The following is a 27589-nucleotide window of genomic DNA, read 5'->3' as shown; positions in this document are numbered from 1 at the left end:
AGCGAAGCACTTTAAGAAGTGAACTGAGAAATTTTAGGCCACCTTTCTGTTTCTCTCTCTCTTGAACTGTTTCGATTTCCACATTCTCATCAACATCAAAACCTAGAGGCGCTGGTTATATATCAGAGAACTTGTATTAGTGGCCTGGGGTTGGCCTGGGGTAGTGTCACAAATGAAATACACCCATGTATGTGTGGTACATGCAGAGAGGTGATTTGCCTCCAGGGAGGCGCTAGCGCTCAATTCTAGACCAGTTAACCCAAAAACCAATAATTCCTGAACAAAATGTCAAAACTTCATTAAAATTAGGTGGATTAGATGGAGATCGCCGATAGGTGGCGCTACAACAGTGAAAAAGGTGAAAATGCTGTATTTCAATGTTACATTTTTAGAAATTTGAACCATGCAAATTTACTTTTCAAAAATGGTTAACACACACACACACACACTACTTAACGTACACATAAATTGTATTATGTCATTACTTCATTAACACTGATGGATAAACAATATGGTAAGGCTATTAAATAGCAGTCTCAAACTAGTATTTGTTATTACATTAAAGTTAGTAAGTTGGTATGAACCACAGTCATCACCAACATAGAAAATAGCACAAAGTGAAAATAAAGTGGTATTTTGGGTTAAGGTTACAGAAACTACAATTACCACAAATACAACAATTTACTTTACTTTTTGGTAATTTCATGACTTACTAATTGACAATGTACTGTAACTTCAACGTTGCATGCTCGCTATTTCATATATATAGTGCGACTTTGCACTTACCAACACACTATAAAGTCTGACAGTACTATAAAGTTTGTTTTTCTGAGGTTAGAGACTTTTTTTTATTTAGTAATAAGTAAGTACCGTTAGTCATAACTAACAAGTTAGAAACTAAAATAATGTTAGAATAATGACACTAACATATAGATTGACAACATCTCATCTGACAGAAGATACTGAATCAGGCAACACGTTTTTCTCAGGCAAGAGTTAACAGCTTTCACACAAGACTTTCGAAATAAAAGTATTGCATTAGAAAAACATTTAGAAAAAATATTTTTTGCTATGGTTGTTGTTGTTGTTTCTTTGACACACTCTGTGAGCCACTCAAAACAGTCTTACGACCCACCAGTAGAGAAACACTTATCCTTGCCTCAATGCGTATAACTTTAATTTTATTTCCGTCATGAAAAATTTCCTCCCAAATTGGATTTTTGCAAAACCTACTGTTTTGAACTACTGTAGTCCAAGGTTTTTCGCCCGATTAGAACCAAACCAGTGCAGAAAGATTCTCTGTAATAAATAATTCTCTAAAAAAGTAAAACTTTCGATTCATCACCACAACGGCACGACAAAACATTTGAAGTGGGCGAGACTACTTTTGCTAAAGCCTATGGAGTGAGGGAGTTGGTGATAGTCTGAAATCACAGTCCATATGCTGTTACCTCGCCTCTTTTTAGCTAATCAACACTGTGATTGTTAATTTATTATTCACACTTGTTCTTATGGAATGGATTCTGATCTAATTGGTATGCTAATATTAATGTAGCTGCCTCTGGCAGAGCTTCAGTTGCCAACCAACCAGACGGACCAGAGATATTATCTAGAAAAAAAAAAAAACCTTAGCTAAATAAATATGTCATTAACTATTCTGGGCCATTTTCTATCGATTTCCTCTTGGATATAAGACAGGGGTTTCCAATATTCCTGGAGGGCACCACCCCACAGAGTCCCTTGAGGTTTGTTGTAATCCTGAAGACCCTGATTAGCTGTTTCAGAAGGAGATATTGGCGTGCACCTAACCCAGGTTTTCTTACTTGTGCTAACATATTGAAAGACCAGCTCTGCTGTGTTGCTGTCTGGGTGGTCCATGCTAATAAGAAAACCCTCAAACTCTTGGTTGGTACTGTATGCTACAATGTAATGCATTCAAATTGACCTTGCATTTCCACTGTGATGAATGCAAGGTAACAGTTATTAAATGAAATAATGACTATCAGGACAAATATTCCAATATATATTCAATATTTTACATTGTATGAACTTTTTGAATCTTAAAAGTTTTGGTGGAATAGACTTTCAATTGAGGGACAGAAATCTATCAGGTTTTATTTGTCTTTCAAAGATGATTGATCAAATAAATAATCAGTTATGGCTATCATGATTAATGTTATTAAAATCATGATCATCAGCATTCCTTTATATAGATAATTTTTTACGTTGTATGAACTTTTTGAATCTTAAAAGTTTTGGTGGAATAGACTTTCAAGTGAGGGACAGAAATCTATCAGGTTTTATTTGTCTGTCAAAGATGAACAAAAGTCTTGTGGGTTTGGAACACATAACGAGGGTGAGTAAATGATGATAATTTTCTGTAATTTTTGGGTAATTACTTCGGGAATGTTCACGAGAGTCAGTGATTTTGTAGTACAACTACACTACAGAATTAAAAGAAATAATCACAACTGTGATTTTGTCATTATCATGCAGCTCCAGTCAGTATACAGTATATTTACTGTGCAGTAAGCACTACGCTGGTATTCCATCTTTGCCAACATCGAGAGAGAACTCTTCTTTTTCACTGTCCTTCTATTGCTGTGTCTTTATCTCCCCGTCTTTCTCCACGCTTGCATTAAGAGCAGTGAGCTGCATGTCCCAGGCTGCTAGGAACAGGATCACGACACAGCAGACTGGATGTCACCGGAATTAGTATGGATATCCGCACATGCTTTTCGAAAAGAATGTCAAGGTTGAAGGCGACTGGGGGAATATCAGGCAAAACTGCATCTCGAGAGAAATCTCGCCGCTGTCATGCACAGCCACCGCAAAGCTGAAGCACGTGGAGGTCAGCAGCTCTACCCCACACTCCCTCTGCATACAGAAAAAGCTGGCAGCAGGTTACCGACATCCCTGTGGGCCACCTTTCACTGTCTCTGCCAGTAATTCAGACACCTGATGCACTCCATTGCTGCCTTAATGAGATCAATTAAACCACTCTCTTCAGATCTAAAGGCATGGATCATTTTAAGACACAGCCATATCCACACTGTCTGCAGGTTGGTGGGAGTCAAATGGGACTGATGCTGAGATAACCGCGTAATTCGACATCTAATTCAAGTTTAAATGGACCTGCAGCCAGATCTCCTGTGCTTGATGGGCTCACAGTTAAAGGAATGATCTAAATCTTTGTCATTGTGTTCCTGTTCTCTGAACCTCAAAACTCCAGACGGGAATTGTAAAGTATTAAACGATGCTGGTGCGTTTCTGATTCCTGAATGGTTCCATTAATGGTTCTTTTAATACATTTAAGGCATATTTGGGAAACAAAGTGCAAATTTTCAATTGATGCTGAATTTCAAACAATTTTTGGAATCAGGAATCAGAAAACACTGATTGTGCAATATGTTTTTGATTTACTAAAAATAACTGGCTCATAAGGTTAATTTATTCAGGAATAGAAATACACAAGTTGCACTGAGAGTCTGTCTAGATGTATAGTTTTGATTCACTAAATATAACCATCTCATTAGAGTGATTTGTGACTACACTGGTTGAGCAGTATTTTATACACTCTAAGAAGAAAATGTTCTATAAAAACCTTAAAGGGTTCTGTTAAGCGTTTCATATATAGAACATTTAGAGGTTCCCATCATGGGATCATTTTATAGATTTATTTTTAATACATTTCTTATTCATTTTTAATTTTATAGAATATTAGCTTGTGAACATACTTTATCACTAGAAAAAAATTAAATAACCTGTTAAACATGAAAGTGCACAATCATTTAAGGCATTTCTTCTTATATAGAAACTTTTTGGAATAAATGGTTCTCTACTTTTATATCAAGAACCTTAGGGTTCTATATAGAACAAAACTGAATCTTTTTTTCTAAGAGTGTAGATTCACTAAAACAAAGTCTACGCTAGTTGTGCTGTATGGTTTTGATTCACTAAAAAGAACTGGCAGAAAACACTGTTCATTCTGTATTTTTATTTTTAAAAATGTAATACCAATTTTCAATATCCAAATGCACTTAAAGGGTTAGTTTACACAAAAATGAAAATCATGACATCAATTACTCACCCTAATGTCATTCCACACCCGTAAGACTTTCATTCATCTTCAAAACACAAATGAAGATATTTTAGATTAAATCTGAGAGATTTTTGTCCCTCCATTGACAGCACACGCAACTACCACTTTGTTGCTTCAAAAAGTTCATAAAGAGATTGTAAAACGAGTCCTTATGATTCGAACGGTTTATATGATGAACAGTTTGAATTTAAGCTTTTATTCACATATAAACATTGATCAGCGAACATAAACAAAAGCTCAACTGTACTTGATTGACGCATGAGAACAAACCTCACTGGTTCTTGTGGAAGCTCAAACGTGCTGCGTAACACAAGAATAAACCTCATTGGAGCATGCTTGAGCTTCTGTTTACCATATCTGATGTGTGCGTTGATGAATGCTTATATGTGAATAAAAGCCTAAATTAAATCTGTTTATCACATAAAGTGATTGTACCTCTTCTGAAAAATTTGACTAAACCGATCAATTCATATGTATTAGATTTACGACCTCTTTATGAACATTCATTGGAGGAACAGAAATCTCTCAGATTTCATCTAAAATATTTTCACTTCTGTTTCGAAGACAAACGAATGTCTTACAGGTTTGGAACGACATGAGGGTGAGTGATGACTATTTTAACATTTTTGGAAGAACTAACCCTTTAAAGGAGAATTTTTTGTAAATTTGGAGTGCTGTCAGTACAGAGAACAACGACAAAAATCAGTGTTTCCTACACCGTGTTATCCTCTTTTTAAAATTTGCACCCTGTTGACTTCAATGGGGCAAGTTTTAAACCTGCTTTTAGCCTCTTAACATCCTTGATGTGTCATTACAAGTGCACAGGTCATGTGAGTGCTTCCTTCGGGGTGAACGCGGGTTAATCTGACTGCAGTAGATGTGAAAGAAATATATAAAAAATGATGTTTATTCAGCCAGCGCACATACCTGTGTTTACATCCTGTTTTCGGTCGAAGTCCAAAGTAGTCGATTGTCGAGTTCACACGCATAGGTTTAGTACCTATGATCACGCGCGTGAACTCGACAATCGACTACTGTGGACTTCGACCGAAAACAGGATGTAAATACAGGTATTTGCGCTGGCTGAATAAACATAATTTTTATTCATATCTTTCACATCTACTGCAGTCAGATTAACCCGCGTTCACCCCGAAGGAATCACTCACATGACCTGTGCACTTGTAATGACACATCAAGGATGTTAAGAGGCTAAAAGCAGGTTTAAAACTTGCCCCATTGAAGTCAACAGGGTGCAAATTTTAAAAAGAGGATAACACGGTGTAGGAAACACAGATTTTTGTCGTTGTTCTCTGTACTGACAGCACTCCAAATGTACAAAAAAATTTGCTCAATGTTAAAATTGACCGGAGTTCTCCTTTAAAACCCATGGATACAATAACGTTAATATGTGTTCGTTCTGCCACTGTGAATTTGGATCCTTCCGCTAGAGAAATCTGACACTATTGCTTAAGTGAAGAACAGCAGCTCCACAGCCATTTAACTAATATTGCATAACTAATATGCTATGGGCTTTGAATTACAACCTAGCCTTAATTACAGGATTGTGTTGCAGGAATGTACACATGCATTATAGCATACTGTACAAGAGTGTTTATTAATATCCTACCCTCAAAACACCTAAAATCAAGTCAGATTTTATTTGGTCATTAAATTGTGGGGAAATTTCAGAACACCTAGAGAGGTTCTAGGTACAGAAGCAGACAAATTAGCTCTGCTGTAACCCACCATCAAGACACAACGTGTCAAAGAAAATGACACCCCATCGAAATGATATTCATAAGAGAGAGAATATCATTTTGCGAAGAAAGACATCCTCTGCAATTACAATCGATTCTTTGTTCTCCACAGACAAGCAGAAATAAGCAACATGACAGGTGGTTGCTGGCTAATGATCATGGTTGCACAAGTTGCTGTGCCACGCCACGGCTGCAAGGTCACAGCAGGACACTGTGATTGGCTGTTCTAGTTGCCATGTCACAGCTGGGCAGCTTGATTGGTCCTTGAGGTTGCCAGGTCACCAAACGCATGCAGGCATTTGTGGGGAACAAGGCGCCACTGATATGCCTCGCGTTCTCAGAAGTGCACAAAGGACGAACAAAGGTATCTGCTGTTATTTTTCACAAGGCATAATCCAATAACGAAAGACCTCGACTCAATATGCAGAGGAGAATCAAAACCAGACATGTGAATATTGCATGACTTTGAGTAAATGAATAGACAATCCCCTACAGACGGTCTGGGATGTGATCTCAGCATCCAGCCAAAGACTTCCCTCTCATCACCCCAGTAATCTTTTTATTTGCCCGCTGCAGAGCGCGTTCTCCAAACAGATTTGTTAGATTTGACACAAAATTTCATTTACAGCTAAATGCTAGAGTTCAGAATTGCATCGTAGCCCATTCCCCAGGCCGCTCAGAATTAAATGAATCGCAGAATATTAGGAGACAGATCACTCAGTCGTCAGAGATGACTGAGGCGTGATCAAACATGGAGGAAAAAGCACAGCTCGCCACTCTCTTTCATGACTGAGAAGTATTAAATCGTGTCTGTGTGTTTGTCGCTTTGATAACAAAGCAATGGAAGAATCTATCCATGTCGGGATTGCGGCACAGTGAGCGAGCCGCAACCACAGCTCTCGGCTGCTCTGCTGAATTGGAGTGTGAAATATGACCAGGCGCTGCTTAATAACACACCTGCTGTTTTGAACGTCTGTCCCTCTAAATCCTCCGCTAGCCCACTGACGGTTAACGCTCCTGGCTAAAATGTGCCAAGAAGCGGAGTGCTCTAAAGCATGCAGTTCTCATAAATTACTGTTGAGCTCAGTCTGTTCGATTAATTCAATTGCATGCGACGATGGCTGCCATATCAGAGCGTAATTATGCTATTCCATTATTTTCAATGGGAATACGATACGTAGCGGACAGCAGGTAACGGCAGTTTCCAAACGACCTCTGTTAAGTCTTGCTGAGAAAATATTCCAGCGCGCCATTGCTGCCATCGCCTTTGTTGCGCTCTGGTAGAGCTAGTTTGCATTCTTTTTCTTCAACTCGCTGTATAATGAGAGGAATGACAATAAAACTACTTGATGTGAAAGCCTGTAAGATTAAACTATGTGGTTTGCAGAATTTGGTTGATCTCCAAACCGTCTCCTACTCCACCTCCTCCTTCTGTTTTTGGATTTAGTTTCTTTGGCTGCATGGCCTAATGCACAATGTCTGTTTACATTCCTTTTGGACATAATCGACGAATAAATAATAGCCAACAAAATGTATAAAACCAATCTATACTGTTATACAAACGGATCTATACGCTGTTATATAAATAGATATTGGTCAGCTCTGTGTGGTTCAATGAGGTTTTATTCCTCTTCAGGACAGTTCGGCTTAAGTGCATAAAACATTAAACAGAATGAATGGCTACGAGGATGGTTAATATGTAATTTGACATGCAGATGAGAGGGACTACAATATTTCTAAAATATACAACTAAATAAATATCAGTCATTCTCTCTCTTATTGCTCGGCTAAACGCATTTACTCATTCCATATACAATAATTCCCATACATTCAGTAACTTAAGCCTGTCATGTCACAATAGCAATGTATATTCATTTTACTGCATACCTGTTGCTTACATTGTTTTTACTTAAGATCTCCTACTCACTTTAGTCATTTTTATAACTCTGTAATATAAGCCCCCATATTGTACCAAAATACACATTATAGAGCAGCACAACTGAAATGTTTCAAAATGACTTGGATTCATTCCTGCTTTTAAATTCACAGATGTGGTTTTGGACTGGAATAAAGCTACCACAAAACCCTGTTTGTCAAAAAAGAAAAAAGAAAAAGAAAAAGGGGGGCCATTTGAACTGCAATAAAATCACTAATCCCTGTAAGTGCTGAAATGACCTTACTGAAAAATTCTAAGGACAAAAGGCCAGATTTTAAAGAAGAATCAAACAAATTTACAAATAGGTCAGTATGACCAGATAGATATCAGATATACACTAAAAAGTTCAGTAAAATGTAAGGCTTAGGCTAGTCCTAGATTACAATGTATGTTTGAGCTGTCTTAACCGAAAGCTACTTGCATTGACATATCTTAAAATACAGTATGTCAATGCCATTGTTTTGTCTCAAGATGCACACCAGTAATGTTTTTTTCTAAGGCACGTTTATAAAAGCTACTTAAATGTCCTAACTGAACTAAGGCCTAATCCTGGCTTAATCTAAGTCAAGTCAAGTCACTTTTTAGAATACAGATTGTTTCAAAGCAGCTTTACAGTGATAACAGGAAAATAATGCAACAAAGTTTGTTTCTGCTGTACATCAGATCTAGAAGAAAATAGCATCATGGTCTATCTTAAGTAAGTTCAGTGATGGCTAATTTTTGTTGTAAAAAAGTAATTCATTTAGTTCATTTATATATATAGCCGCTCTGGAGAAAACAGTGATGTCATCATCCAGCTCAGTTCAGTTCTCATGCAATGGTGTCAATGCAGACAGATCAATAATATTGCTGAATATTAATTGTCCCCAACTAAGCAAGCCAAAAGCCAAAGGCGACAGTGGCAAGGAACCAAAACTCCATCAGGTGACAGAATGGAGAAAACCTTGGGAGAACCCAGGCTCAGTCCGGGGGCCACTTCTCCTCTGGCCAAAGACCGACCAGTGTATGATTAAGATTCAGGCAGCATTACGGGTCAGAAGTCAGATTGGATCGGAACATTTCGAACCAGGCCTTACTTTTTAAATATATTCAAATAGAAAACTGTTATTTTAAATTGTAATATTTCACAATATTACTGTTTCACAGCAATTTTGATCAAATAAATGCAGCCTTAGTGAGCATAAAGGCCTGTTCACACCAAGAATGATAACTATAAAGATAACTATAACGATAACTATATTGAGTCTACACCAGCGGATGATATTGTTCTGTTTATTCTGAGCACACACTGCAGTTTTGTCGTCTGTCGCTTTAAATGCTCGAGCACTTTAAAGCAGGATGGGTTCTGATTGGCTGTCAATGTTTTTATCATTCATAAGCTGGGTAAAAAATTGTTCTGAAAATCATCCCAAAATTATAGTTGTGGTGTGAACTCTACTATTCTTTAATATTTAGAACGATTTATAGAACAATATCTTTAGTTTTATTATAGTTATCTTCCTTGGTGTGAACAGGCCTTAAGAGACTTCTTTCAAAAAACAAAAAAAGCTTACCCTACCCAATTTTTTTTTAAACGGTAATGTATATCAGATTTAAAACCACATATGAAATGGCCCGATTGGATGCCAAAAATGTTGATCTCATAAGTGTTTTTGTAATTGTGGCCTTCACCATCTCTCCAAAGTTTCACCTCTGCAGCCATCATTTATCCCGTATACTTTCAACCAACCTGCCCATTTATCTCCTCTCCCCCTCCTTCTCATTTGGCTGGATGCAGTAGCGTTAATGTGATCTGCCATGCTTCAGTAAAACACACTCTAATCTCCATGGCTCTATGGGTTGAGTTGGACCCTTTCTGCTATTCCTGGCTCTACCATCCCTCATGTTTATGGTCCATCTCTTATGATGCGCTTGTCATTGGAGCGCTCGTTTCATTGTTCGAGAACCCTTGTGCTTTTGCACCATCACGGGGCTCGATGAATAGGCAGAAAAGGAATAAGCAGGGATTGATGCCAAGGTATTTTCAGAGTCTCCAACGGGAAAGCAAGAATTCGAGGGAGGGAAGACATTGATAAACCATGTAACAAGTCAGATGTGATTGCATCAGCATCTTCGCCTCACATACAGTTGTGGTGGATGCACGGAGCATGCTGAGCATTATGAATCAGCTTGTAAAGAAAGTCCTCTCATTGGTTCTATTACACACATGCGGCAGGGATAATTGGAAAAGGAAATGCACATAAATGGCATAGTAAACCTGCTTACGCCACGGTTTAATGCAATCATTTCTCTTGCGGCCATGCGATCAGCAAGGTACAACTCATTATTTTTTTAAATATAGCCTTCAGAGCGAAGAGAATATATTAGAATTCAAATCAATGGTCACATTATTAAGCGTACACAAGAACTTTGCATGGTAATCAAGAGTGTGAGCGGGATACGTAGAGAAGGAAAGAGGAAGGAGGGGGGAGAAACGGCAGCTGAGCTGGTCCGCTGGATTAGGATGCTACGTGGATCGTTTTTCTCAAACGCTGCCCGCAGGTGAGCCACTTAACCTAGGAAGTGCTGATGATCAGCTGGTATGATGGAGGTCAATGGATACGCTGATAAATCACAGAGCTGATAAAAGCGGCTTTACCACTTACAGCCCTGGGATCACAATCTGGGATCACTGTGAGACATTCATGCGGGCATGTGGAGGTGAGTGGATCTGATTTCAGGCTTTCCATGCTACTGTTAATCCTGGGAAATTTTTGACCCCAAGTTTAGGGACACTGGGTTAAACAATGTTTCAAACTAATTCTGTTGTTAGCATCACTTTAACCCTGGGTTATGAAGCACTTTTGTGGCATTAACCCTGAACTGCAATGCCAAGGTGTACAGTACGAAACAACTGCTAGAATGTTAATGTGTGGTAGTTTAGCAACAGACATCCGGCTGTGTTCAGTTTCGGTATCGAACAGTCCTGAAAACATTAACTAGGGATTTAACAGGGATTAAAGTCAGAATGGAACGGAAGTTGAGATTGGTTTTCTTCCCTATTGTGACATAAATCTGAGCGAAACTGTTTCTGGAATGAGGAGAAAAAAAATGTAGGCCGGGTCTTGATGGGTCTTTTGTCAATTGGGAATTGACTGGATCGTTGTCGTTTGCTGCGATCTCATGTGAGTGACAGATTGTTGGAGGGAAGAGGACATTGTCCCACCCTCGCGCCAGTGAAGGCGTCATCAGAGAGATCTGAGATCACCTAGAACCCCCAGCAACCGCCAAGCCATGCCCTAGACACCACTCTGTATATTAATCTCTAAAAGAGAAGGAAGCATTTTATCATTTAATAAACAATTACACACTTCAAGGGATAGTTCAGCCAAAAATGAAAATTTGCCCATGATTTACTCATCCTCAAGTCATCCTAGGCGTATGTGACATTCTTCTTTCAGACGAATACAATCTGAGTTATATAAAAAAATGTCCTGGCTCTTCCAAGCTTTACAATGGCAGTGAATGATTGTTTCTGTTTTGAAGTCCATAAAAGTGCTCCACACGGCTCTGGGGGGTTAATAAAGGCATTCTGAAGAGAAGCGATGCATTTGTGTAAGAAAAATATCCATATTAAAAATGTATAAAGTAAAATAACTAGCTTCCGGCCAAACGAACATACGGAGTCCACTTAAGTCTAAAGCGCAGCTTATGCGAGTAATGCGATGTACTGCTAATATTTACACTACACCATGACTACGTCACAATTGCGACGTCACAAGTTGCGCTTTAGGCGTAAGTAGACTGCGTATGGCCGTTTGGCCGGAAGCTAGGTATTTTACTTTATAAAGTTTTAAATATGAATTTTTTTTTTACACAAACGCATCGCTTCACTTCAGAACGCCTTTATTAACCCCCCAGAGCCGTGTGGAGCACTTTTACAATGGATAGATGCACTTTTATGGACTTCAAAACAGAAACAACCATTCACTGCCATTATAAAGCTTGGAAGAGCCAGGACATTTTTTTATATAACTCCAATTGTAATCGTCTGAAAGAAGAATGTCATGTAAACCTGGATGACTTGAGGGTGAGGCTAATATTAATTTTTGGGTGAACTATCCCTTTCAGCTTTAATTAATAGCCCAGGGCTTGAACAATGTGCAACATGGAACACGATAATCCAAGAGTTAAAAATTCAGTGTGGTTTACTAAGCCTGTGTGCTGTCCTGAGGGAAGCAGCTGTGACGAATGCTGCACCTTGTTGAACGTCACCCGCTAGGTGTTACAGATGTGTCATTTTCTGGAAGTTAATGTGGCAGGTGTCTTAACATATGTGACAAGTCAGTAGCTGTGGTTGTTTTATTTTAGTGATATCTGCTGTTGCAGGTGCAGGGGGGTTAGCATCCTAACATGGACTAGAAAAAAACTGCAAATAGGACAGTTTTTTGACACGCTGTGCTGGAGGTGTAAACCATTTCTGCAATTCCAGGTTGTAACATTCTGCGATTGTTCCTGAATAATTTATCAACACTTTTAAATAAAACGAGACTCAGAAAATGAGGAGAGCTCCAGCTAACCCTTGTTTATTCTCTCCCACTCGACTGACTTCTCTGTTGAGAATGAGATTAGGTCTGCGGATGCAGAAACTGGTTCCAGGTTTGAGTGGGCACGGCGGAATGTCATGTAAATGCCATAGGGGAAATCGATCCAGAGGGAGACCTTTTCTTGGCTACCCGTGAAATTATCACACACAGAGAGATGACAAAACAGACATTCAAAGGTGCATAGAAACATACACAGAATAAATTAAAACGGACTCGAACAAGCATGGCGCTTTCATTCACACGTACACTGAAACTCTTTCATATGATGACCTTTTACATGCTGTGAGCTCCATCGATAGGTGAAGAAGAGAGAGAGAGCGAGATCACACTGGTGCTATGAGCATCCTCTATTAATTAAAATCCTCTAATGCGGCATGCTGCATGTTGAGAGTGGACCAATCACAGAGCTTCATTCTCAACACACCAATGTTGAACGGCAGCGTCTCTTAAAGTCCTCTCTCCGGGGGGCAGCAGTGTGCTTGTCTAATGACTAAAAGCCATAACAAACACAAAGCCTTCATTACACTCATTCTTAGCCACCTATTTCATCAAAAAATACACCACATCATCCTGTCTCAGCCACTAAAGCCTAATGATATCCACAGACAGAGCCTTCTGTGGATATTCTGTATTCATTTTCAATTGATTAGACGGTGTATTCAATGTCAGAGATTTCAATACTCCCTAGTCTAATGCAGTACGTTGTCATTGTTTAGATCTATAAGCAGCTAATTAGCCATGCTTGTTAAGGTAAGTATTATTATTACTCCTACTTAGTTAGTTAATGGGGTTAGTGGTTTGAACGACCCCATATTACATTTACATCTATGTCCATGTGATTTCAAACTAGAAAAAGATGGGAAGTTATATAGGGCTGAATGATTGCTAGGCATTTATTTATACATTTTGGGGTTGCTAGGGTGTTGTAGTTGCTTGCTATGGTGTCATATCTACGGTATTTATATATCTACTCAGTAATTGCGGTCAGCATCATTAACATTTTGTGTCATTTGACCTCTTGGATGGATTGGCTCATTATTTGCCACTGAATGATTTCAGTCTGTGTCCAAAGCAGCCTTAAATGGGATAGTTCACCCTAAAATGAAAATTAAGTCATAATTTACTCACCCTGGTGTTGTTCTAATGCCAAATGCCCTTCTTTCTTTTATGGACCACAAAAGAAGAATTTTTCTTTCTTTTAAATGTCCCGCTCACACTCGTCCATATAATGGCAGTGAATAGCAAACAGCATCGTGCTTTTTAAAAAAGATGCAAAAGTATCAAAACTCATGAGTCACGTGTCATATATTCCAAGTGTTCTGGGGGTATACAATATGAAATATTCTGAGTTGAATATATCCATTGTGTTCATTGTAAAAAAAATGTATTGCGTTCATATCTGTCAACTGTCATTCTGACCGTCAAGTACGCAGATACATTTTTGGGACTTGTAGGCGTTATATTTCGTGTTGCGCTTTTGTTAATCTTGATATCTTTTTTATATCTTCATTATTGATATCTTTTTTTTTTTTGTGAGACGGAGTGAACTGCGGCGCTAACAGAGTCACATGAACAAAATCAAATGTCAAATGGGATCATTCTGTGATACTTTTGTGTCTTTTTTAAAAAGCATGATGCTGGTCGCTATTCACTGCCATTATATGGATGAGCACAAAATTCTCCTTTAGTGGTCCATAAAAGAAAGAAGGGCATACGGCATTAGAAAAACACTGGGGTGAGTAATCTATGACTTAAATGTTCATTTTAGGGTGAACTATCCCTTTAAGTACACAACTGTAATGACACAATAGATTAGACAGTACAAATGTGATCTGTAACAGTTGAAGGTTCATTTAGATCTGTATATAGCCACTGGTGTGCTGATTATCATGGATGTTAGCAGAAGCAGGTGGCGTCAGAATGCATGTTATAACCTGGGAGTGTATGTCCAGCCAGGTAAAACTGTGAGAAAACACCATTTACTAAGTAGATGTAGCGCATAAATCATCTACTCTTCCCATCCCTCCTCCCAAATTGCTTTTTCTCTACCATCCTACTCTGTCTATCTCTCTTTTCCCACAGCCCCCTACTTTTGTGCCCCTTCTCCACCCCCCCACCCCCCTCTCTCCATCTCATTTCCCCTCCTTCATTTTCATCCTTCTCTCCTCTCTCATTTCCTGCTGGCCGGCCCTCCATCACCCTCTCTCTCAGTGTGCAGACATCACTGCCATATTGGGACAGTGACACCTCCATTAATCAATTTAGCAAACACCACGGGCTGATCTGCACACAGTGTCATGCACACACGCACATGCCAACACATCGAGGACGAGTATCTACAATTCATTCACCTCAATCTGGCCCTGTGGAAGTCAAGGTCATGCAGTCCATTGGGGAATTCGTACGCAATATAAACTAAGGTTGTGGTATGTTGGATTATGCACCACTGGATGGTACAGTCCCAATTCCTTTGTGGTAATTAAATAAATAAAAAATGATATATACCATATGCATGGTATAGAGGGGATCTCATTGGTGAGGACTGAATAGCAGCCTTAAAAGGATGTATGACTCACTGTGCACTCAATACTGCCATCTTCTGACATGATTCTGGTATTGCATTACCAACATTAACTTGTCTAATGCTGCCCCCTACAGGTTAGTAAGGGACTCACTAACTACTGAATGAAATACTGCCCCCTTTTGACAGGAAAGTAGAATTTAAATTTACTCTTTTATTTGATTGGGGAACTTCAAGGTACTTCAGTTCAGACTCAACAATGCCACTTAATAGTATATTTCTTGAAAAAAAAAACATGGATTGTTTTCTATTGTAAAACAGATAATGCTAATTTAAGATTCAAAACCAGAGGAAGTTTCAGTCCCCCCCCCCCAAAAAAATATATTATACAAATCTTATTATAATTCAAAATAAATAATAACATAAAGAAAAAAAAAAGACGTTTACATTCCCTTATTTAAAAAAGTACATGTTCACATACTGTTAAAATGAGTACTTATGGAAATTATATACTTTAAAATAACGTACTTAAGTGTGACCTTAATGTAATGTTTTTTGTTTTTTTTTACGCTTATTTGCATGTTAATTGCAATTAAATGAAAATGTATTGTAGTTTAAATTTATATTAAATGCAATCAGCTGCATTTTGTGTGCTTTTTGACCCACTTAATTAGGACTTAAGTATATCTTTATATATAATTTCATAATTTCTATTTTCTTTGAAATATGGTTAAAGTGTACTGCAGAATGTACTGACAAGCATTTATAGTCAACTAAAATATAATTTAATGTAATTTCTGTTGAAACTTGTACATCATGTTTTTAAATATATTTGTAATTACAGTTTTGCAATGATGAAATGCAGTTTAGTATGTTTTAATATATCACATTTAAATGTAACATCACATAACATACTACAGTTAAAATTATAATGAAGTACTTTACATGTGCTTTAGTTTGTTAGTCAACACATAAAACTGTATTTCTTTAAAAAGTGTACTTTTCTTCGCACAACAAAAGGTTATTAAAACATAAGGATTTAAAGGTACAATATGCAAGAATTTTGCATTAAAATATCCCATAATCTCAAGGCCAGTGTTATATATTTTGTTAAGTTGATTACTTACAATATCCCAAATGTTTCCAACTATTTCGTGAGAAAATTGCGATTTTAACCAAAGAAACGGGGCGTTAGAGCAGGGGGAGCTGAGAGTCGCCAGTCAATTGTGTCACATCCGCGTTACCCTCGGTTTCCGCTCGTACTGCGTGGAGGGTGGAGTCCTGGACAAATGCGGAAGTTGTAGTTGTAGCGTCTATCAAGCAACAAACGTTAGCTTGTTTTGTGCAGTCGTTATGGAACACAATTAGTCTTTACCGATTGCAGCTGGTTCTGTCGACAAAGCATGCTTAATTTTATATTTTCCAAATGTAGCATTTGGTAATAGTTATGTTTATGTAAGGGAAGTATTATTGCTTTAGATCTGTGTTTAGTTTATTGACATTGTTTATCACGTCTGGTGTTTATGGCCATGTAAATAAATATAGCATGTGTTATACATAAACATTAATCAGTATTTTGGCAAATGATGTGGGTATGTTCGAATGTACTTTTACAACAATTGTTTAGAACACGTAAAACTGCGCCGCGTTATCACAACAATGAATTAGACATACAGTAACATCTATGATAACCAATTTAGTATTAAACCTTACTTTTCTTGCGGTTAATTCATTTTAATGAAATAAAAGTGTGATGAGGTTCAAGAGTCAGGAAGGTAGAAGACGGGTCGGCGTGACTGGGACTCGTACTTTATTAAAATAAAGCAAAACAAACAAAAGTCGTGCACAACGCGCATTCACCGTGACAACCGCGACGGCACAAAACAGTTCAAAAATGAGAGCTCGGATCCACCGGTTTACTTTCTCTGTGTCCAATTTTCTCTTCAGTCTCTCTCTCGTTCCAGCGCGCGGCTTAAAAGCGATCTCTCCACGCGGCAATAAGACACAGGTGTTCGTCATTTGCACTTGACCTACTTGCTCGTCTCTTCTCTCTCCCATTACAGACCACGCTGAACCACGCCCCCCTCGCCACAAAAAGCATGTCATTATAAAAAAAGAACTTAGCCTCATCCATGAACATGATTTTTCGATTCCCGTCTGACTGATTTACATCCACGGTGGAGTTTAAAACGACAGTTCCCATCATTCCACGCTCCTTCACATCGTCATCAAGCTACGCCGTTGTTGTTGTTTGGAATGTAGCGCCCTCTAGAGGCAAAACTTTCTTGCATATTGTAGCTTTAAAATGTACTTTGAAGTAAAACTTTTAATTTGACATTTAAAGGGTACATTAAATTGTACTAGTGTATTAAAGAGATAGTTCACACAAAAATGAAAATTATACCATAATTTACTCACCCAGTCACCCTCAAGACATCCAAGGTGTATATGACTATCTTCTTTCAGATAACTAGCTTCCGGCAGATGGCTGTACGCAGCAATTTGCGGCGGAAGAGTAAACCCTGACCTGATGCATGATGCAATGACGGACGTAGAAGCGCAGAGAATAGAGCAAAACAAAACACAGGTCTAAAACGAGAAATTTTTAAGAGAAATGTCGGAGGATTTCGATATAAGAGAAGAGGCGCTTGAGTTTGTTGCACAGCCCTATTTCCGCGAGAGGCGTCTACACTTACGATATACATCCTAAGTCATACATCGCGTCAGGGGTTACTCTTGTGGCACAAGTCAACTTGCGCAGTATGCGTAGCGTAGGTTCATCTGCCGGAAGCTGGTTATTATAGCTAATAAAGTTTTAAATATGGATATTTTTCTTAAACAAACGGATCGCTTCACTTCAGAAGGCCTTTATTAATCCCCTGGAGACGTATGGATTACTTTTATGATGGATGGGTTAATTTTTTGGGGCTTCAAAATCTCCCCCCCATTAACTCCCATTATAAAGCTTGGAAGAGGAAGAATATTCTAAATATAACTCTGATTGTGTTTGTCTGAAAGAAGATAGTCATTTACACAGGATGGATTGAGGGTGAGTAAATCATGGGATAATTATTATTATTATTAATTTTTTTTAAATACACTTTTAAGATTTAAGTGATCCAATGTATATATAACTTGATTCGCCAAAAATCAGTTTGACATGATTTAAGAAATATGTTAAAGATTGCATATACAGAGATAACACTAGATATGTATCCACCCAAGGAGCAAATTTAATTTATGTGAAAGATCAGAGCAGTGCAAAAACTATTTATGAATAACCCAGTGTCCATGTCTCCTTAATAATTACAATATTGGTCTTATCATACTGTACAATGGAAAGAATACAAAATCATTCTTACCTGTATAATGTCTGTCATCTGCATTAGAAGCAAAACACAGGAAAAAGAGAATAACAGAATTATAAGGTATGATTATAAAATTGATTCTGTAATTGAAAGTACATAAATACTCACAGTGGCAGACGGGTTTGGGTGAGTCCCACTTGCCCAGCTTAGTGCAATGTGTGCTGTTTCTGCCCACCAGGATGAAACCCTCCAGACAGCTGTAGTGAAGTATTGTGTCCTCCACAGCTGGACCTGGAGGGTGCACCGTCACACGGCCGTTCTCCAGAGACGTCCACACCCGCGGACACGGCAGCACTGAGGCGCAAACAGAACAGCAAAGGGTCAGTTATTCAAATGTACGCCTTTTAAGATCCTTCAAAATCTAATTGAACTATTATATTATCAGGTCCCGATGAGGATGATGAAAAAGGTTCAGACAGGTTCCAATAAACAAAAGGTTCTTTGATAAAACAAACTCAAGTAATCCATAATGCTAAAAGCTTCAAAACAAACAAATGAGCATACGTTTATACGTTCACATGATCAATACCAGACACTAACTGAATGAAAACTTGTTGCTTAATGGTGGTTTATATTCACTTAAGATCTATGTTTCCCTATCAGTCGCTCACGTTCGCCGTAACGTCGACGTGACGACGTAATTGGGATCACTTCAGGGAGCCCTATCATCTTCGAGTTTCTACAGAACGAGCCAATGAACGTTGGTGTGCGTGAATCGCGTCACACGCCCTGGACGGGAACAGGAAGCGGGTGCACGCACACATTGTCTTTCACTTTGGAGCTGAGTTTCTGTTGGTCTTCTGAATACAGACTCAAGCTACTGCGTTGAAGAATCCTCTCTCCTTCCTTGTATCCAGTGTTGGTGTGACGGCGCGAACAAGCTCAAGCTCAACAACTGCTGTTTTCACAGCATTTAAATTTCTGTGTCGGTTTTTTGGTGGGCGTTCCCTAAGAAGTGTTTACAGCACTGCTGTACATAATGGCCATTCCCTGGGTGCCTCAGCACTGTGGGGAGGTATTAAGAGAGCATTTTTCATGCATGATTTTATTTCAGTTAGCCTAATAGCTGGTTTGATTTGCATTGAGGGCTATTTTAATTCCAAAGGCCAAGGGAACTTTATCACGATGCATAGTATCCTAGATCCATGAAGTAACTGGCCTTTAAAAATAAAAATCTGCCTGCCACTATGGGAATTTAACATAGGGGTGTCCAGACTTATGCACCCTGTATTTTAAGGAAGAACATTTATTTATTTACGATACATTATTCATTCACAAAGAAAATTGGTGTCCTTAAAGGTTAAACTATTGATCAGCATTACCAAACGTGGACGTTTTCCACTAGAAACAAACATTGATGTATTATTTTAATTTAATACTGTGAAGCTGCTTTGATACAATCTGTATTGTGAAAAGCGCTATATAAATAAACTTGACTTGACTTGACTTGACTTAATTGCCAGCGAGCAGCAGTGGCTGTGTCCCGGACGCACTGATGCCTCCGCACACTCACTCTGCCCTTCAACGGAAGCAGGTACGTGTTGCACCACACACTCAGACCCCACTCCAGGCCGCTATGCTGTCCGAGTCGGGTCCCTGCATTCCGCCGCGCTGCCCCACCCCGGGTACGTCTGTGGTCCCGTTGGTCCTGCTTGCACAGTGTCTGGGAGCCTGGCTAGCGCTTCCCAGCCCGTCTCGCTGGCTCATCCGTACTATCAGACTCAGCTATGCGATTCAGTTCGCCCGGCGTCCCCCAGCTTTGCTCAGGGCAGAGATCACAGTCCTACTGGTGAGGGACGCGATCGAGCCGGTCCCTCCAGCCGATATGAAGACCGGCTTCTACAGCCCGTGCTTCACTGTACCCAAGAAAGGCGATGGGTTACAACAAATCTTGGACCTGCGTGTCCTGAATCGGTCCCTTCACAGGCTGCCGTTCAAGATGCTAAGCAGAAACGCATTTTCAAGTGCATCTATCCCCAAGATTGGTTTCCCAATCGATCGACCTGAAGGACGCGTACTTTCATTTCTTGATTCTCGACACAGACCGTTTCTTCGCTTTGCGTTCGAGGGGCGGGCATATCAGTTCAAAGTCTTACCCTTTGGCTTTGCCGCGGGGAAAGCACAACCTGATTGTCAGGTTCCTGAGGGGGGCGAGGAGACTAAATCCTCCTCGCCCACTCTCTGTACCCTCTTAGGATTTGTCTCTGGTCCTTTCGGCACTTCAGAGACCACCCTTTGAGCCTTTGCAGTCAGCGGAGTTAGAAATTCTGTCCTGTAAAATAATACTCCTGGTTGCATTGGCCTCCATCAATAGGGTAGCGGACCTGCATGCATTTTCAGTAGATGAATCATGCCTAGAATTTGGCCCGGCGAACTCTCACGTTATCCTGAGACCCCGGCCCGGATACGTGCCCAAGGTTCCTACCACTCCCTTCCAGGACCAGGTGGTGAACCTGCAAGCGCTGCCTTTTGGAGGAGGCAGACCAAGCCCTGGCTTTTCTCTGTCCCGTTCGCGCTCAGCGTCTATACGTGGACAGAACGCAAAGCCTCAGGACCTCAGATCAGCTCTTCGTCTGTTACGGAGGCCAGCAGAAGGGAAAGGCTGTCTCCAAGCAGAGGATGGCCCACTGGATAGTGGATGCCATCGCCTTGGCTTACGAAGCCCAAGGCGTGCCTGGCCCACCCGGATTGAGAGCCCACTACATTAGGAGTGTCGCTTCTTTTTGGGCACTGGCACACGGCGCCTCGCTGACAGACATCTGTAGAGCTGCGGTCTGGTACATTACATGTTTTCCAAACAAAACCTCAGAATCAGCACACACCCAAAGCATCAGAACATCAGTGTTCAGAACCAGAGAAAGTCACCAGAGCCACCGTGAGTATACAGTAATTGTCATTTTTGTATTGTTGACATTTCTAAAAAGAAAGCTTACATATGTCTGAAAAGCTTTTTTAGCAAGTACTTGGTACATTTTCAATCTCCTCCACTGACCAGTTTGTATAAATATATTAAGAAGAAATGTTTCCTGATCATGTGACACTGAAGACTGGATATATTCAGTTGCAATTTTAAATTCTAATAATATTTCACAATACTCAAAGCTTTGGTGAGTATATTACTTTATAAAAAGTTTTTAAAAATGTTACTGATGCTACTGTATCATGTAAATAGTGTACAGATGAAATACCTGGATGATTTACAGTACTCCATTTGCCAATATGTGCAATACACAACAGATAACACTTCATGGAATACTAGAATGCGATGCTGCTTGACTTAACCATCTATTTCGATTTGATAAGGTTTTTTAATAACTGAAATAGACACTGAATTGATGAGGTCATGTGACAGCAATGTAGCATACTACATGTACACTACTGTACACTGTGCACTATGCACTAATGATCATCCTTGCGCAAGGGAACCCCATCCATTTTTTTTTAAATAGGCATTTATTAAATTTGTACATGTATGTATAAAGACCCAATTAATGCAGTAAAAATTTATATAATAAATTTGTGTAAATATTATTTGGAAAATACTGTATTTAGTCTTTATTACATTACCTTATTACATTTTATTTCCCTATACACTATAGTACTTTACTGTTAGATGTATTTATTTAATTAAAAATTTGTATTGATCTAGTTTAAGCTAGTTGAAGCTTATTTCTTATTACTAATACACTGCTTTTCACTGAACTTTTCCACAGACCCAAAGTCGTCTTTAGTTAATTAATTTTGGGACACAGTTAGTTTGTGGTAATTACAATTAGCTTAATTTAAGAATAACAGATATCAAGGATAAGTTAGCTATCATTTAGATACAGTAGATAAATATACACGTTTGACTTACTTTGGGAAAAAAAGTGAAAGAGAGATAGAAACAAGAGAAAGTTTTCAGACTGAATCATCTGCGCTGTTGACATTTTCACATTAAGTCCTAATCTAAACCAGATCTATGCGTTTCCCTGATAAACAGGTTTACTAGCGAACTGTAAAGAACCTAACACTTGTTTTAATCTATCATATTTCCTAGACTTTATACTCCTTAAAAATTCATTTAGAGTTATTTTAGTACATTTGCAGGTCATCGTGATGTACATCTTTCCTCTTTTTTACTGAGCTTGTAAGACCTTCCAGATTTATAGCTTTAAAACACAGTCACTAACCTTAAGCAATGTTTTAATAATTTTGTTTTTGAAGATGGATGAAATTGTCATGTAAAGTTGCTGTAACAAAATATCTCAATCAAAAAGTTAGTCAAAAGCCAAAATATTATAAATGTGGAAACTATTCATGCTTCTACTTAAGATATGTTTTATCTAGAAACATTTTAGACATTTGCAGATAACAAAAGGAGTTGAACATACAGCATTTGCTGCGCTGGTTCAGGTCAGTCCAAGAGCCATCAGGGAGACACTTCCTAACCTTTGGTCCCACAATCACTCTGCTCCCTCTGCAGATGTACTCGATTTCATAATCCACCGGCAACACCTGAACACTACGAATCTGCATCCAGAAAGAGATAACTCTGTTACAACAAATCTAATCACATAATCACTGTTAAAAAGTGTGGGGTCAGTAACATGAATTGGGACTTTTATTAAATTTACCAAAAGTGACAGTAAAGACATTTATAATTTTCCAAAAGATTTGTATTTCAAATAAATGCTGTCCTTTTGAACTTTATATTCATCAAAGAATCCTAATATATATATATATATATATATATATATATATATATATATATATATATATATATGTATATATGGTTTGGTTTCCACAAAATATTAAGCAGCACAAATGTTTTTAACTTAAGAAATGTTTCTTGAGCAGCAAATCAGCATATTAGAATGATTTTTAAAGGATAATTTGACACTGTAGACTGGAGTAATGATGCTGAAAATTCAGCTTTGCATCACAGGAAAAATGTGCATTTTAAAATATATTAAAATAGAAAACAAATTTTTTAAGTTGTAAAAATATTTCACAATATTTCACTGTAATACTACTGTATTAATATAATATACTGTACTGTATTTTTGATCAAACAAATGCCCCATGGTCAGCATAAAATACTTATTTTTTTAAATATTAAAATAATATTACCGACCCCAAAATTTTCAACAGTAGCATAAACTTGTCCATCTCTCCTCCAAACTCACACAGATGCACATAATAAATTAAACACTTCACACCTGTTCCTGGGTCAGGCCCCTGTATCTGATCCCTCCATCTCTTGGCGGGCGAATGATATCACAACCTGATGGAAAAAAATATGTAGATAATCAAAGATAATCATGTTTTCTGAAGGATGTCTGTGAAATCCTACTTATTACATTTACATTTATCACAATCTGCAATGCTCATTTTGTCCATAAGATGGCAGTCTCTCCTTTCTGAACATCTAAGGTAGCTTAGAGCTAGCAGAAGCAACGGCGACAGCCATGATGGAAGCTCCTGTGACGGCCTGAGTCGTTTGTTCGAATTTGCCATTCTTGCCACTATTATTAAATAGGATGCTATAGGCCTATATATATACATAATCTTCCACTTGACAAGAAACTCCCACAAAAATGTAAAACCAACTTTACAATGGTTTCACTAGCAGAGCCTATTGTAATTACTGACTATAGGCATATATAGTACTAGTACTCCTCAACACAAAATTTTCCATTATATTTGAGTCATTCATGTCTCTGCGTAAATGTCTGCGTGTCCCCTGGCCTCAAGGCTCTGCTGTCAGAATTAAAGAGCGCTGTAGCTGTAGCTGTAGCCTGTCATTACAGCCTGGTTCACCTATAGTGTCAGCAGCTAATTACAGTCATCACAAAACCCAGTGCCCAGGGGCAAGACAGACCAGCAATGACTGTGTGCACTAGTGTGTTCACACGTGCCTGTGTGTATTAGTCATTTTGTGTGTAAGGGTATTTTTAGGGACAAAAACATGAGCAGCATTATCAAAATCAAATGCTTCCCATTGGCTCGCTGTTTACAGCTTTGAATAGACTGTAGAGTTGTTTAAAATGCCAAGTCTACTCTGCACAACATGTATTCTGGCATTTTGTGTGACTGCACACTGTATTCAAGACCACGTACACACTGCAGATGAATACGGCGTTCAGTGAATGCTTAATATCATTCTGTATATGGAACGGGTCAGGATGGTCGACTAGTCATCAATAACGCCACTTTGTTAGCTTTCATTTTTTAGCAGTGTGGTTTAACCCCTTAACTGTCACCGTCCCACTAGAAGGAAGCTTGGCGCTCTATTTATTTATTGCCTTTTTTTCGTATAACATATTTTTAGTAATCATGATAAATTAGGTAGCTACCATTTGAAAGCTTACGAACTCAAAATTCATCCTGTGAAAACCATTTTGAAATTGGAAATTGCGTTACCATGGAAACGGTACTGTAAATTCTTTTAGTAGGCTCCTCCCCTAGTGGGCGGTGTCAGGTTTCATATTACAAAATGTATAGTATATTATAATATAATATAAAATATAAAATTTATATATTTTTTTCCTACTATGAAAGTCAACTTGTCCTTTCCTTTGTATTCAGCAGAAGAAACTGAAACAACTTGAGGGTGAGTAAATGATGACAGAATTTTCATTTTTAATTGAATTATTCCTTTAAGGTAGGCTAGCCTACAAAGTACATCTGTAGACAGAGTGGTTTATTAAAAAATTACTCGATGTTAACAAGTCTCCATCGCTAATATTAATCTGGTCAAAAAATGGTTAACATCAAAAAAGGTTCAACTGTTGGCTTCCATGTTTTTATAGCCCCTTTCACACAGCGCTTTGAACCCGGGAAATTGCCGGCAAATTGCCAGAGAACCTTCTGTGTGAACGCAAGCACGACCCGGGATTGATGCCGGGTTGGGGATCTAGTAACATTGCCGTGTTCAGTCCCGGAACGCGCGCTGTGTGAACAAAAGCCGTAATAATGCCGTGTCGTAGTGATGACGCTGAAGCGCGGGATCGTTCGCCAGCTGTGAAACGGTAGGCTACGTAATGCGCAAGTTTATGATCTAATCAGAGTAAAAAATGCACAAGCGTGGTTTAAGCAAACTTAAGACGCTGCTGAGACATTACAAGTCACATCGATTTCACGTGTCTTTACGGGATTTTTACGGGTTGTGTGTGAACTCTCTGATTGCGGAAAATCACTGGCAGTGTGAATGAACCAAAATCGAACAAACCCGGGTCAAATCCCGGGTCACTTTATCCGTGTATTTTCCGGAATCTCTGTGTGAAAGGGGCTTATGTTTGCCAACATGTGTCATGACAAATGACATTGTGTCTTGTTTAGACACAATACATTGGCAATGGCTTTTATTAAAGGCTATTATAAATGGCAGTCAAAGCTCATCTGACAGGCAATACACTGTGACAAGAGATATTCCACAGGCTCTTGTTTCTGTTCAACAGGCCATAGAACAGGACAATTATGCATGGGGGGGGGATTATATACGTGAGGATTTATGTACTTATTATAGCTGTCAGACATCTAATAGTGTTGATATTGTGTTTCATTAGTCCTTCAGCTAGGGCAAAAGACTAGCTAAGCTTGTAATATCTGAGATAGGAAGGAAGCAATTAGAGCTGGATGGAGAAGACGTGAGAAAAAATTAAATTCTAGATGCTGACTGATGTGACCAGTGAATAAGACCATTTTACACACCCGGAATATCAACACACTACATAGCAAACAGAAACAATTAAACAAATAGATGCACACAAAAACTGACACACAAATCCCTTGAAATGCTCTCTACCTCACACATTCACACATGTTGGGTTTTTGTGCTGTACAAACTTTACATTCTACCATAACCCTACACCTAAACCGTACAGAAGACGTTGTTTTTACATAATAAAAAAAACAACATATATAATTTATTATGATTTATAAGCGGTTTTCTTCATGGGAACCAAAATGATGTCCCCACAACTTAAAAAATGTTTCCCTATCCTTTTCCCCACAACAATTCCTGGACCACACACACACACACACAATTAAAGTTGGGGGCCAAGACCTTTTTCTTATTCAAAAGAATCATTTCTTTGTAATTGAAATAAAGCTGACAAAAATAAAAATGTAGATATTTGATTATTTAAATTAATATTTTAAAAAATATATAAAAAATTATAAATTAAAAAAATTTGTTGCCTTGGCAAGTAAATTAAATCAAATAAGTTGAAGTACTAAAATTAAAACTAAAAGTAACTGATGTAAAAATAATAATAATAATAATTTGAAGCAAAAATAGGAAAAAAAAACTAATAAAAATGACAAAGCAAACAAAATTAGTCAAATCTAATTCCAATTTAAAATATAAATAAATACTAGTATATAAATAAAACTAAAATAACCGGTTTCATTCAATAAAAATACTGGAAACACTGCTCTGAAATGTATGAAATTAGAAGTCATACTGAGTGCTGAATCTATTGTGAATCAATAGTGAAATTATGTTTTGGCTGAGTTCTGAACTTTGCAGTTTGTGAATGAAAGAAAAACTTTTATTTTATGTGATACATCCACGCCACTAGGTGTCAGTATAAGTCCAAGACAACCATATCGGCCAGTACAAAACAAACACCATATTACTGAGTGCACCTTTAAACACAAATAGTATTGTTTAGTTTTTTTCTTTAATATATAATTTGTACTGAATTACAGTTCCCATCCTTATAAATAAAGTTTAAAAAACACAAATTACAACTGAAACCAGGAAATACAGGAAATTGAAAAGTTACACAAATTCCTATGTAAGAAAAAAAACAAGAGCAAACACATCTCCATTACCTGTGGTCGTATTACGTGAGGCTATGGTGAGCGAGAAAGACCCGAGGAGAAACGAAAGAACAAACGCGAGGGCCATTCTTCCACCTGCAGAACAAGAGAAAGAGAGAGTCGATGCATTATCAGAAGAGGAACGGGTGAGTGTGAAAACCCTTAGAGAGTGATGGAGAGTGATTGTCTAAGGGTGTGAGATGAGTGTGAGAGAGGCCCCTAAAGGACGAGAGGAAAGGAGGAAGTACAGTAGAGTAGGGAAGAGACAGGAAAGTGGTGGAGGTTGAGAGGAGGAGGCATGGGGCGAGGAGAGAAGCAGAAGGGTAGCGAAGAAACGGCAATTGCGGACAGACGGATCTGAACAGCTGATCTCCTCTTCTAGATTCACAGTTAGTCTACCACGACCAACCAAATGAGTCACTCGCGGCAGGGTGCCTTCCCTTACTCAGCCTACAGATCTGCTTAATATCTGCATCAAGGTGCAATAACTGCCCAGCCATCCCCCATC

The 27589-nt window shown here is 38.5% G+C and overlaps 1 protein-coding gene across 3 annotated transcripts in view; it reads right to left on the bottom strand.

Moving 5' to 3' along the window:
* The window catches only part of gabbr1b (gamma-aminobutyric acid (GABA) B receptor, 1b), a 134781-nt gene that overhangs the window by 69792 nt on the left and 37400 nt on the right, over positions 1-27589 (bottom strand). For all 3 annotated transcript variants that reach the window (XM_084423814.1, XM_084423816.1, XM_084423815.1), the window contains 5 exons: positions 27094-27177; positions 23472-23536; positions 22644-22782; positions 18379-18564; positions 18265-18282 (listed from right to left, as the gene is read on the bottom strand). In XM_084423814.1, the coding sequence (XP_084279940.1) occupies positions 18265-18282; positions 18379-18564; positions 22644-22782; positions 23472-23536; positions 27094-27169 (484 nt within the window). In that variant the 5' untranslated portion in view covers positions 27170-27177. The remainder of the gene's footprint in view (positions 1-18264; positions 18283-18378; positions 18565-22643; positions 22783-23471; positions 23537-27093; positions 27178-27589) is intronic.

The sequence above is a fragment of the Rutilus rutilus genome (genome assembly GCF_951802725.1).
Source record: "Rutilus rutilus genome assembly, chromosome: 11".
NCBI lineage: Eukaryota > Metazoa > Chordata > Actinopteri > Cypriniformes > Leuciscidae > Rutilus > Rutilus rutilus.
The sequence above is the reverse complement of the archived record's forward strand: the minus strand, read 5'-3'. Positions and strand labels throughout refer to the sequence as shown.